Source organism: Passer montanus, unplaced genomic scaffold (assembly GCF_014805655.1).
Source record: "Passer montanus isolate IOZ18808 unplaced genomic scaffold, ASM1480565v1 scaffold21, whole genome shotgun sequence".
Taxonomy (NCBI): domain Eukaryota; kingdom Metazoa; phylum Chordata; class Aves; order Passeriformes; family Passeridae; genus Passer; species Passer montanus.
Window position 1 is genome coordinate 4346731 of NW_024366703.1, and position 12113 is coordinate 4358843.

The 12113-nt window shown below is 41.6% G+C and overlaps 1 protein-coding gene across 2 annotated transcripts in view; it reads right to left on the bottom strand.

The window, feature by feature from the left end:
• The window catches only part of BTAF1 (B-TFIID TATA-box binding protein associated factor 1), a 45111-nt gene extending 39126 nt beyond the window's left edge, over nt 1-5985 (bottom strand). Inside the window, exon 1 of one of the 2 annotated variants that reach the window (XM_039709273.1) lies at nt 5903-5985. In XM_039709273.1, the coding sequence (XP_039565207.1) occupies nt 5903-5970 (68 nt within the window). In that variant the 5' untranslated portion in view covers nt 5971-5985. Of the gene's footprint in view, nt 1-3607; nt 3629-5902 lie in introns of those variants that run through there. The other variant, XM_039709274.1, reaches the window with a different exon arrangement.
• Between the last annotated feature and the right edge of the window lie 6128 nt (nt 5986-12113).

A 12113-nucleotide genomic window follows, 5' to 3' on the forward strand; every position in this document is an offset into this window, starting at 1 on the left:
TCCACAGAAGCTAAAAGCTGAATGCTTCATAAAGAAATTCTGTGATAACCTCAAAAAAATTCTAAAAGGTATACAGTGCACATAAGAGATTTTTGATGCAGTATTCAATTTGAAATGTTACATAAGTAATGATGCCAGCCAGTGCAGCCACTTGTTCTTGGGAAGTCACAGCCCTACACTTCAGAAGCTGAGAGCAATACATGAGGCCTGCTTAGTTCCCAGGAGCTTCACTCTCACAGCCTTTTGACATTATTTATTTTAAAATACAAATTAGGTTCCTAATCTACACATTACCAGTCATACACAAATTCAAGTAAACAAAACCACTGAAAACTCTAGAAAACAGTATTAATCTTACACAGATCAAATCAGGAATGGGTTGCAAGAGCAGCACATTATGCTCTCTGTATTTCTGCAAGGAACTGTCTTGAACATACTCTGAAGAGGTTGTCTTCAAGGTACTTCAGTGAGAACTTAAAAGGATATAACAACTAAAATAAAATTGTTTACTCTTAATGCACCTTATCAGCCTCCTAATTTTGTTACATTTTAAAAGTACATTGGTTCTCCTTCATGCTGCAAAGGCACTCAAAACCAGGAGAAAGGCATTAACACCTTGGTGTTAGAATAACACGAGTTGCCTTTGAACACATTAAGAAACTGAAAAAAAGTTTTAGTAGATACTGAAGGACTATCATCATTTTATTACCTACTGAAACTCTACCATCTTGAGTAATCTATGAATTGTCATCCTCTTGGAAGTGTTACTTTTCCTTCTGAAGTATCTCAAAAGATCACAAGTGAGCCACTGCAACTGTTCACCTAGATCACGCACTTTGCAGGAATGAAGCTGAAGCAAAACTTCTCACTTCCTTTTTTCCTTCTCAGTTCCACTACCAAAAACATTGGGATTTTATTAACTATGCAAACATTATACTATTTCATCTGTAAGATGAAGTAAGTGGCAGAGATTGGTGGCAGAAGCTAAGGCCTACCAAATTAGTTTGCACATTCACAGAAGGAATACCAACCTTGCCACCCACCTATCCCTACTTCTGGAGGATGGTGTTCATAATTTAGTCTCTCCAGCATAAACTACCAAACAGATGAACATATACAGTACAAATATTCTGCAACATCTTTTTTGATGAGGTATCTACTGTTTCGCTTTATGTCTGTTTTCTGGAGCATCAACACAAATGTTTTATAAAAGGTCTTCAACATAAAATGCAGAATTAATTATCAGACTTTTTTGTCAATAGGTTACAATTAGTTACAATTACTTTTAAGATGACCTTACTAATAGCAAAGCTGCAACTTCTCCATCTAATTTGGAGGTATTTCAAAGCATTCCCTCTGTTTTCTTGCATCTCCCTGAACAGATTAGGGTTTTGAGAAAGGTTTTCAACTGACCAAAAAACATAAACTAAACTTTCCTGGGAAAACAATCACCTGATAATTTATTAGATTGAGAATGTAAAACTACTCCAACCCTCACTTCCAAAAAAAGGTTATTTTTTACAATAGTTGTTCCAATATAGAACTACCCTAATGAAATTATTGTTAATAGTAATGCTTGGTATGCACTCCACAAGGACTGTGGGCTTTAGAGAAAGATTAAATTGAGTCAGCCTCTTCCTCACTCTCCAAACTTGTACAGATAAAGAAGCATTCAACAATGAAATATTATGGTAGTCCATAAAAAAATGTAACTGTAAATACCTAGAGGAAAAGTGAAATTAGAACAGATGCTGGATCAACTAAACCAAACAAAAAATAGTTCTGTGGTTATATACACAAGTGCACAAACAATTATTTGCAATATGTCTGAAAGGAAAGGACCTTTGAAGTTCAATGTTCTGAAGTAAGAGGTGAAGGAAGGTATCTTTGTTTACAAAAGCAGCACTGACACTATCAGTGCTCCTATGGTCCAGCAGCAGAAAGGAAACTCCAGTTATCAGGAGCTGCTGTCTAACTTCAAAGGGACACCGACAGACAAAATTTACACATTATCACTTCTTACAATTACATAAACATTGGTGCTCACCAGGAATAGTCAAGATGTTACAGCACTGCAAAATGTGTATCCTTTTACCTAAGTTACATGTGAAGCTGAACCGACTCCACCACCTCACCAGTATTACAGCACCTCCACTGACATTCAATACCTTGTGTTCAATTGTGCAACATTTGGCTACTACAACTATAATCTGAAGCAATACATACCACTACTACTAGCACAGAACTTTCAATCCTTCACACTGAGCCTCAGAATGAGCCACATCGAGTTTTACTTTCAGTTCCCAAAAGGTGTTAACCTCTGTACTGCTGCTTTTTTGGTAACTGAAATGGAAACCAGCCCTTAGAGCAGACACAGCCCCAGCACACAGCTGAAAAGCTCTATCTTGACATTCCTGTTAGCCCCCATATCACACGTACATCAGCAAAGTTGGTTAAGCAGACTGACCAGACCAAATGTAATTAGACGACTCCTCTACTTTACATGATGACTTATTTTAATGTACATGATAATCTTGTTACAGCAATCCTTACTACTTCCACATTCTTCTGGAGAGATTTGAGGGATGAGAAAAAGCCACAACAAACATACAAGAAGCTGATAAAAAAATAAGAGTAGGAAAACACAAAGGGATACTTTGTAGAAACTACAAAGCTTAAAATAAAACACCTGCTACTAGAAGTCCTTAAAAGATGCATTGCTGCCATTAATTTTGATGAAAAATGGATTTCCATTATAAATGTGCACACCTTTACTTTGCTATATAGAATTGCAAACTTATTCACACACAGCTACTGAAACAGAATTTACTTTTGTGATAGCACTTTGGAAGTGGAGATACTGTAACACGTGACTTGAAGCTAATCTATCACAAGCTTAATTTGGATTTATGGTTTCCTTTCAATTATCCTGTTCAGAAGCTTAACCCGCCTGCTTCACACACACAGAGTGAAAAAAAAAAAAAAAGAAAGAAAGAAAAAAAAACAAACAGGAATTTGTGCTCAGCATTTTTTATAAAACAGCTCTGTTAAGACACACCTCTGTATCTGTGAGTGCTTTAAACGCTGGCACACCCCAGAGCACATGTGTGCAAGCAGATACTGCCCAACATTTTGAGGCAGAGCCAGAACACACTGATCACTTTTCTCCATGAAAGCCTGTTTTATTTTGGTTACTTTACAACTAAGGGCTCTGAAACGCAAAAACGGTTTCTCGCCAGTTTTTGGGACTCAGTATCATAATTTCCTATTCCCTATCAGTTTAGCCACCCTAGGAAAGACTGGCCGACAAAACGAAGGTGTCGAATTCAGGAGGAAGCCCGAGACGCCCGAGGCAGAGCCCCTGCGGCCCGAGGAAGGGAGGGGGCACGGGAGTCACCCCGGGCCAGGACGCAAACCCCGGCGCCAGAGCACACAGCCCCCCAGACCCCAGCGGAGCCGCGGCTCGGTCTCCGCAGGCTCCCGAAGCAAAAGGAGACGGAACGCGGGCAGCCCTCCTCCGCCCCCCCGCACGAGGCCGCGGAGAGCCGGGAGCGCCCGGGCGCCGCTCTCGGCCCTACTTCCCCCATTCTTCCCAGCTCCCACCGACCTGGAGACGGCCATGGCCGCCCGGAGCGATCCGCGGGCAGCGGCTGAGCGCGGCAGAGGCCGGCGGCGGTCGGAGTGTCGCTCCCCCGGGCGGGGCGGCGGCGGCGTGGGCGGCAGCGGCGAAGGACCCTCGGAGCGCGGGTTAAAGCCTCGATTCCCCCATCACCGGGGCGAAGCCCAATGCCTGGTTTTATATGAGCAGCCATCTTGTATTTATTCCCTTCCTCCATGAGAGCCGCTTCCTGATTGGCAAGAGCGCCCAGCCGCAGCCAATGGCGGGAGCGCTTCTAAGAGCAAGGAGGGCGGGAGCGCGCAGCGCCCGCACTGAGCAGGATCGGCCATGGAGCCCGCCGGGCCGGCTGGGGGGGCGCCGGCCTCTGCCGGGGCGTTCCATCTGCAGGACGATGGAGGGGGGGCGAACTCAAAGGAGAGCGCCCCAATCCCGAACCCCGAGGGGAGAAAAGGACACGACAAGGCGGAGTAAACGCTTTTCCTTCCGTGTCCACGGGGTGGTGGCCCTTCTGCCCCGCCAGCACGGCGAAAGAGGGCTGTTGGTATTCACTGAAGCAGTACCGCACACCCCTCTTGCCGAGGTCCGCCGTCTGTTGGCCATGCCCGCTGCTGCGGCGCGAAGTCGCTGCCCGTGGGACTACAACTCCCGGCATGCCCTGCGCCGTGGCCGGGCTCGGTGGCGGGGCCCCGCCGTCCTTGCGGGCGGGCGCCGCTCTGGAGCCCCCGCAGTGAGGGGCGGCTGTGACACCGCGGGCTGGTACCGCTGAGGGGTCACGGCACGCGAGGGTGGCGACACCCAAGCGTTTATAAGCGTCGCCGGCCACTCCAGGCAGCGACGGGACGGCTGGTCCGGCCCGGTCACGGCGCCTCTGTGAGGGGCCACGTTCTTTCCCGCTCTCTGCCGTCGCCTCAGCTGGGCCAGCGGCCCGTCCTCCCAGCCCGGCGGGCCCCGGGCGATGCTGAAAGATCCCTGGAAGCCATCCCGGCAGTGCCCCTTGTCCCGGGCAGGCACACCAGGCTCCCAAGAGCTCGCTATCAGCTCCCATCAGATCCAGATTAAGAAATTAGCCTTCGACTAATCATTTAAATTAATGGTCCCAGACTGGTACATAAAGTGAGCTGACGCAGGTAACCTTTCATGTGATAAGTTGGAAACAAAAGAATAGATTATTTTTTTCCCGTAGTGGCATAAACTTGGATAAACACATGAATTTGCATAGCGCTGTATGATAAAGTTTTCCTCTGAAGCCCATTGTGGTGTGAGTGTTTCACACCCAACCCTTCTAGAGGGATTTGTGCTCGCCCCAGCCTTTCTGGTTGTCTCCCTCTCCCCGGAGAGTTAACTCTTTGTGCATGGGCTCACTCATTCCATCCCCACGAGCACATATTCCAAACAAGCATTCTAATGCTGTCTGCATTATCACTGACTTTGACAGTTCTGTCAAGCCACTGGGATATAATGCCTCAATCTATCCTCATCCATGCAGGTCCAGCCTAGACTTCAGCCTTTCCTGAAATGTGCCCGGGGTGCCACTTTCCTGCCTGTCTCTTCTGCCCTTTGGTGGGAGCACTGTGGCAACGGGAAACTGGCACTGAAGTGGCCCCAAACACTGGCAGTGAGAGTCAGCCTGAGGCCTCTGAACAGAGTGTGGCCAGAGCAAACCACAGACCTGTTTTTCAGCGGTGGACATGGGTTTTGTCACAGTGCTACACTCAACGACCCAGGTAAAGCCTTTTGCCTGTCGTGGTTCTGATGCAGTAACTACTTTTAAATAGCTCAATATACCTTCAGTAGCTGAATAGACACAAAAAAGTACAGTGGATTTAGCTGGAAGCCAAGAGCCTCTCACCAGAATGCTCCAAAACCTCCCCACACCTTCCTTTCTGCCCTCGTGTTGCAGGTGCTCCTGCCTGGGTCCCTGCCCATGATCCCAGGCCCTCTCCTGTGTGTGTACGTGTTTGATTTAGCCATGTGTGGGGAGGGAGGCAGGGAATTGGAGTAGGGAGCAGCAAGGAACAGACTGAGGGCGGAGGTATTTTCCTTGTATGTTTGGTGCTGTTGACATGGATGTATAGCAAACATCCCTGATGGTATTTCCCTGTTTGTTTAGCCAGGAATCAGCAGCCATCCTGTCCTACTGTGGACATTATTGAAATGATCCTCAGGTGATATTTCCAATTCTAACACCTATTTCCTCTTAAGTTCCTTAAAAACAGTTTTCATAGCAGTCAAGGCAGAGGGCACATCAAGCATGCAATAAAATTTGTTTTGGACAGCTCCTACCTGATAAAAATAAATGCAGGGAAAATATTGGTGGTGGGTCGTATGCTCTGAGTACTTGTTGAAATCATGATAAACTGCACTTCCAGGAATCTGCAGAAGACAGAAAGAATGATCTGCTATAGCAGGCATTCTGGACTCACAATTCATTCAAGTATCACATCATATATATTTGTATTTTGACATGACGTTTATGTAAAGCACATCATCACTTAACTGTTCTCTTGTATCTTCTGCTCAATCCTTTCCCTACACCCTATGAAAACTAATTCTTCTCCATGCATCTGTTCAGTGTCTCTGTAAGTCACACCAATTTTGTTTGCAATTTTTTTGACCTATTTTTCAAGGACTACCTATACATTTCCTTCCTTCCTCTTCTGTTAAAAGAATCCCCCTGAAAATCTGTTGTGTGCCAGTATACTCTCTCCAACCTGCTCCTAAATTAAATAAAGCTCAGTAATTTCACTCCTTTGGTATGTTTTGATTAGTACTTCCTGCATTCACCTCAACTGTTTTTATTTTGCTTTCTTCCTCCTGCCAGCCGTGCTCGCCTGCAGGCTCCCAGTGCCTGGGCTGCAGGTGCACAGTGCCAGCAGCTCGGGTGGGTGCCCTGTTGGCTGCCAGAGCCCAGGCACAAAGTGCTGCAGCCTCCAGGAGCTCCAGCTGTGCAAACAGCAGATGACAGAGGCTCTGTTTTTCAGGTGGACTCTCCCCTGATTAGACCTGACAGAACATCATCTTTTACATGTTCTGGACTTTTAGAAGACTAACTTGCAGTTAGTTTTTTGTGTCCTGAAGGTTTGTAGATTTGTGTTGCTCAGGATCACACCAGCCTCTCTGTAGTGGTAGGTATAACATTTGCTGCCTTTTAGTTTGGTAAAAAAAAGATTGTTTTCATAATAGCTTGCATGTATTTTAGTGTCTGTTATTTAATTGCCAAATTCCCTTGGAAAACTTGTCTGAAGAAAAGCTAGTCTTAGGAGCTTGCCCCTGCTTAGCAGTTTGCTTAGACAGCTTCTCTGCTGGGTGTCTTAATCACTATGATTATTTTGATAATCTGGGGAAAATTTCTGGGAGATACATTTATGCAGTATGAACTTGTTCAGGTAAACTGTGCAGGTTCTTTGCAACATGTATTTCTTAGTAATGCTTTCTGTTCTGAGGTCTGCAAACTAACTAGATATCTTGTAGACTATTTCTAGCATTTAAACTTTAAAATTCTTATTTGTTTTTATGTATTTACCTGCTTCTTCTTCAAGTATTATTTAATCTTCCTTGTTTATATTTGATATTTTTTCTCTATAGGTTAGGCCCCTCTTTACTAGTGTTGTTAAAATCAGAGTTCTGATTGCTGAAGGATTTTTTTTCTTGAGTAATCTTGTTTCTTGCTTGCTAATAGTGTCTCTTGCTATTCTGCTTGATTTTTATTTAAAGGTGTATTTATTTTTTCGCTAGTTTCCATGCCAACTCTCATGGCTTTTAATTGTCCCATTTTTACTCCAAGGAGGTTTTTTTAGTAGCTACACAACCTTCTCAAAAGCCTCTTAATAGAAAGTCAACTTGTTCATGGCCTTCCTTTTAAGTTTTTCACAATAAGTGCTGATGGCTGGATGCAGACTGATAATTCTCATAGTTTAGAAACACCTCAGACACCAAGGAAGTGCTGGATTCTGAGAGACAAACCAGGACAAAGCATTGCCACCCACAACATGCAGCAGCAACATTTCTGAAAAATGTTTGATGGCCTTCAATTTGTCAACATCAAACAGGATTGCAATAACCACTAGGTAGTGAAAATCACCAACATCTAAAAGATTCCCAATGTCACCAGAGCTGTGTAATTATCTCATTAGATTTCATTACCTCTGATCATATTTAACATTGTCAATTTGAGACAATTTTCCTGAATGAGAGGCTTGTGATAAGACAAATAGAGAGGGAAAACTTGTGTTTCTCTTCTTGTGATTTTCTGCTTTCAGGGATTTTATCTCATGAGAGGGCACAGACTTGTTCAGAAGTGTTGCTTCTTGCCCATCTCCATTTTAAACAGATATTCTGTACAACTGATCAACCTTGTTGTACAAGGTTGTACAACCACCTTGTTTTTAGTAGCCATGGACTCTAATTTCTTCAGCATTTAGATGAAATGAATCAGGACATTCCCATTTTCTAACTCAGCTCTACTTTCCACCCTATCTTATAACACATGAAGACATAAATTACTGATATCCTTTGGAAACCTTTTATATACAAAAACTGTAAGTTTCTTAGTTTTGTCTAGCACTTATCTATGCTATCCTAAGTTAAATACATATTTTATAGTTTGGGTAGTTTATTGTTCCTGTGGCATTTTAGGAAATGGTATTATCTATGAATTGCCTACCCTTGGTCTTTTTTTCAAACAAGCTGTTTTGTTTACATTTAAAGCCTCCCTCTTTTAACCCCTCTGTGCATGGAACTGCACCACTTTCTATGTCAAGAAAGAAACTAAAGTAAATTTACATTCAGTAAATAAAGTTAATACTGAAGTATTAAGAGATTAACAGTAATAACTTCCATGGACAATTGCATCTTTATACCTGCTGTCTCTGACTGACATTTATGATAGCAGAGATCTCCATTCATACATAGAAATATATTTATTTATTTAATGTTTATAATGCACATACACCTACATTTATACATAGATATACATACATATATACACCTATATAAAAATGAATTTAGTATTTCATATCCAGAAGGAAAACTGAAGGGGAGAAAAACTCATGTCAAGTATCTAATTGGGCTTGTTTGGATCAACGTAACAGATACAAAGGAGCCAGTCAGAGACAAAAAGAAAGTGAAATAATTAGGTCAAACTCTTCCTTTAAGTCTGCAGGTCTTTCTACGTAGTCCTGTGGAAAAATGCAACATGAAAATAACATGAGAGAAGCAACTAGAGACCTTTTACTAAGTTCTTCTATTATCTAAAGTTGTGTGGTTTTAAGGGCTTTTTTCTTTATTTAATTTCAGTAGTCTGATTGTTCTTTATTTTTTCATGACCTAATGCAAGAGGGACATTAGTCTGTGCAGTTAAAAAAAAGTGCATCTAATTCCAGTGTGCACAAACTGAATACAAAGAGCATAAATAGAAAAGCACCTCTGTCATCAGGGACATAAGGATTCAGAAGCACACTATAATGCTGAATAAACAAGGCCAGAGGTTTCACATCTAGTCCAGCTCTTTCCAAAAGCTGTTGCTTTTCAAAGATAAAAAAGAAAGCTAATCTGTGGCCATCATCACAAGTTCTGCAGCAGTTAGTGAGTTTAAATTAGATTTAAAAACAAGTCTGGTGCATGTACCCTTTGCTCTCTATATATTTTAACTCCTATATTTAAGTGATAGAAAGCAATAACTGTTTTTCTTTTACTTTAATCTGCAAATATTGTTTCTCAGAATATTTTTTTAGGCTTATGAAAGATTTCCAGCATGTAGTGTGAATATCATAATTTCCCATTTACTGTATAGCAGAATTGCTACTGAATATCTACAACATGATGTTGATACCAGGATGGGATGATCCTATTTTTCATCTGAAGTGTGCAGACAAGGATCAATCAGCTCTAGCATTTGGATATACCCATTTATACTTCCTTTAAATGTACTGTGTGCATCTCAAAGATGGACTGAGATAAACAGATATTAACAATATCTCTTTTCTTTTCCTAAAAGAGTTAATCTTGTTTTATGGACTTTTGTTTGGTAGTATAACTCTGAAAGTAAAAACTTCTTTCTGTTTATGTTAGGAGATGCCCTTTGAAGAACTACATGGGGAACATCCTCATCTGTAACAACTTTATCAGACTTATCTATGTTGAGGGTTCTTTCATCTTCCTTTGTGGAACATTCAGTCCTGAGTGTTCCTCAGAAAGGAATAAATGTCTCCTGCTTTCAGTATGTATTGTATTGACCTGCTTGTACTTGTTAGAGAGTTACTTCAGATTTGTTTGTTACACTTTAACTAATTTATAACTGTAAGTTTTGTGTGATGGGTACAGTAATAGCAACATTATAGTGTGTTTTTATGCTGTCCTGAAAGTGTGAGATAAGACCACTATGTACCTGTAATAGACAAATTGAATTTTATTCATGGATTCCTAAACTGATGGGATTCCTGATACCCAGTAAAAACTGAGCTTGTTTTCAATTCTGGAATAGCTTTATGGAGTAGTTTCTTACTTGATTGTCTGAAATTCTCATTGGATTCTACAGGGAATATCATCAGGATATTATACTACACATAGACTAGATTTAAAGCTTAGAGTGAAGCCTTAATTAGTTTTAAGATCCCACATGACTTTACTGTAAGATTAGAGGAGGTCTGAGTGCTCCTGTATTTTTTTGATAAGTGTTATTTACATCAGCTCACACAGGGCCACATGCACAGCTCAGAAGACCCAGATAAGAAGTTGCCAGGAACTCCTCCTTCAGCATGTGTCCTCTTTTTATATTCAGTAATCTTTCACCAGTTTTTTACACATGCATCTTTTGCATGTTTATTCCCTCACACTAGTGACTCTCTCCCTCTGACACTTGCATTTTCATTTTCCCTCCTTCATTTTTTATTTTTAAAACATTTTTTTTCCTGCCCTTTCCCCACAACCCCTGCATTGTCTTCTCATCTCAGGACAAAGAATCAAGTTGCTTCCTCACCTGGCTTGTTTTTGTCATCTGTTTTTCTGGCTCCCCACAAGAGGAAGAAAGGGAGCTGCTGGTTTGGTAATTGCTGTCCACTGGAACCAGTAAGGCACGGTCTGCTGACACCTGGAGCAAGTAGCAGTCAGCCTGGAGAGGAAACAAGCTCTAATGGTTGGTGACAGCATGGAAGCTATTGCTTCTTGTTTGCACACACATTTTAAATAAACTGCTCTTCACAGCAGCCAAGAATGCATATCCCCTTGCTAAACCCCACATGGGGGGATACGTTCTTTCTTTCCTCAGCACTGAGCAGGTTCTTAGGCCACAAATGACCTTTGGGTGCCTGTGTTTCTGGATGCTTCACAAAAGACATTTTAAGAAAGAATGGATCTCCTTTGAGAAGCTGCTGCTCAGGTCATTGAACTGTTGGTCCTGGCACACTGCTTGTAGTAGTGCCCCCAGATTTGATGGGTAACATCACTGATCATTTCTGCAGACACAAACAGAAAGCCTGCAGCTTGCTAGCAGTTACTTCAAAGGCAAATAAACAGGGAAAGATCTGAATTACACTTGTGGCTCCTTGTAGGGCATTTACCTTTTGCCTCAGCTGAGAGAAAAAACAATCACATGCAAACCTTCCTAGCCCCTTTTATAGGTAACCTTGTTCTTCACACAGAAAACCGAATGCTGTACATTGGAGATTTCTACATATAAATTTTGTTGTATCCATGTGTTTTAGTTTCCTGTTGGAGCTGACCTCTCCTTTTCCCAAGCCATTCTTGGGAATCAGCCTCCTGCACAGAGCTCATGTAAACTTTCATGTTCAGGAATTACCTGAACATTTCTTAGCTCAGGATGATCATAGCTCAGGGGAAGCTGGCTTGAAGGCTTCACCATCTGATAAAAATCCAATGAAAACATAACTTCAGGACAGCAACAGAAAAGTTTTCTGAGAGTTGAAGTCAACACTTATATATATTAGAACTGTTACAACTTCATTAAATAATTTTGTGCTCAGTCTGAATTTTCTGTATTGTGTTTTTCTTAAAAATTTCACACTCGGCCACTATCTGGCTTTTCATGCTCTGTGATACAACAACAGCTAGTTCTATGTTTGCTGAGAACATACATGAAAGTGACCAGAAAAATTTTATGACCTTTTCATACAACTAGGAAATAAAAGTATTATGTTTTATTTATGAGTGCTGCTGTAATACAATATTCCCTTAAAAAACAAGAAACATTTAATTTCATTCTCTACCATGTGAATTTAATTAGCAGTTAAATAGTACAGATGTGAATACACAGTGATGAACCAACTGTGGAATTTGAGATAAATGTCAGCTGGAGTTCATAATGTATTATGTGGGCTTAGTTCTGCATAATTCCATTAGGAACAATAAGATGGAAAGCCTTATCCTAAATTATAAATAAATAAATAAACAAAATTATGTCTATTTCCATACAGTCCTCTCAAAACCACTTGTGGAAACATCATGTCTAACAATATTCCCTGAAGAGAGACATTCCACA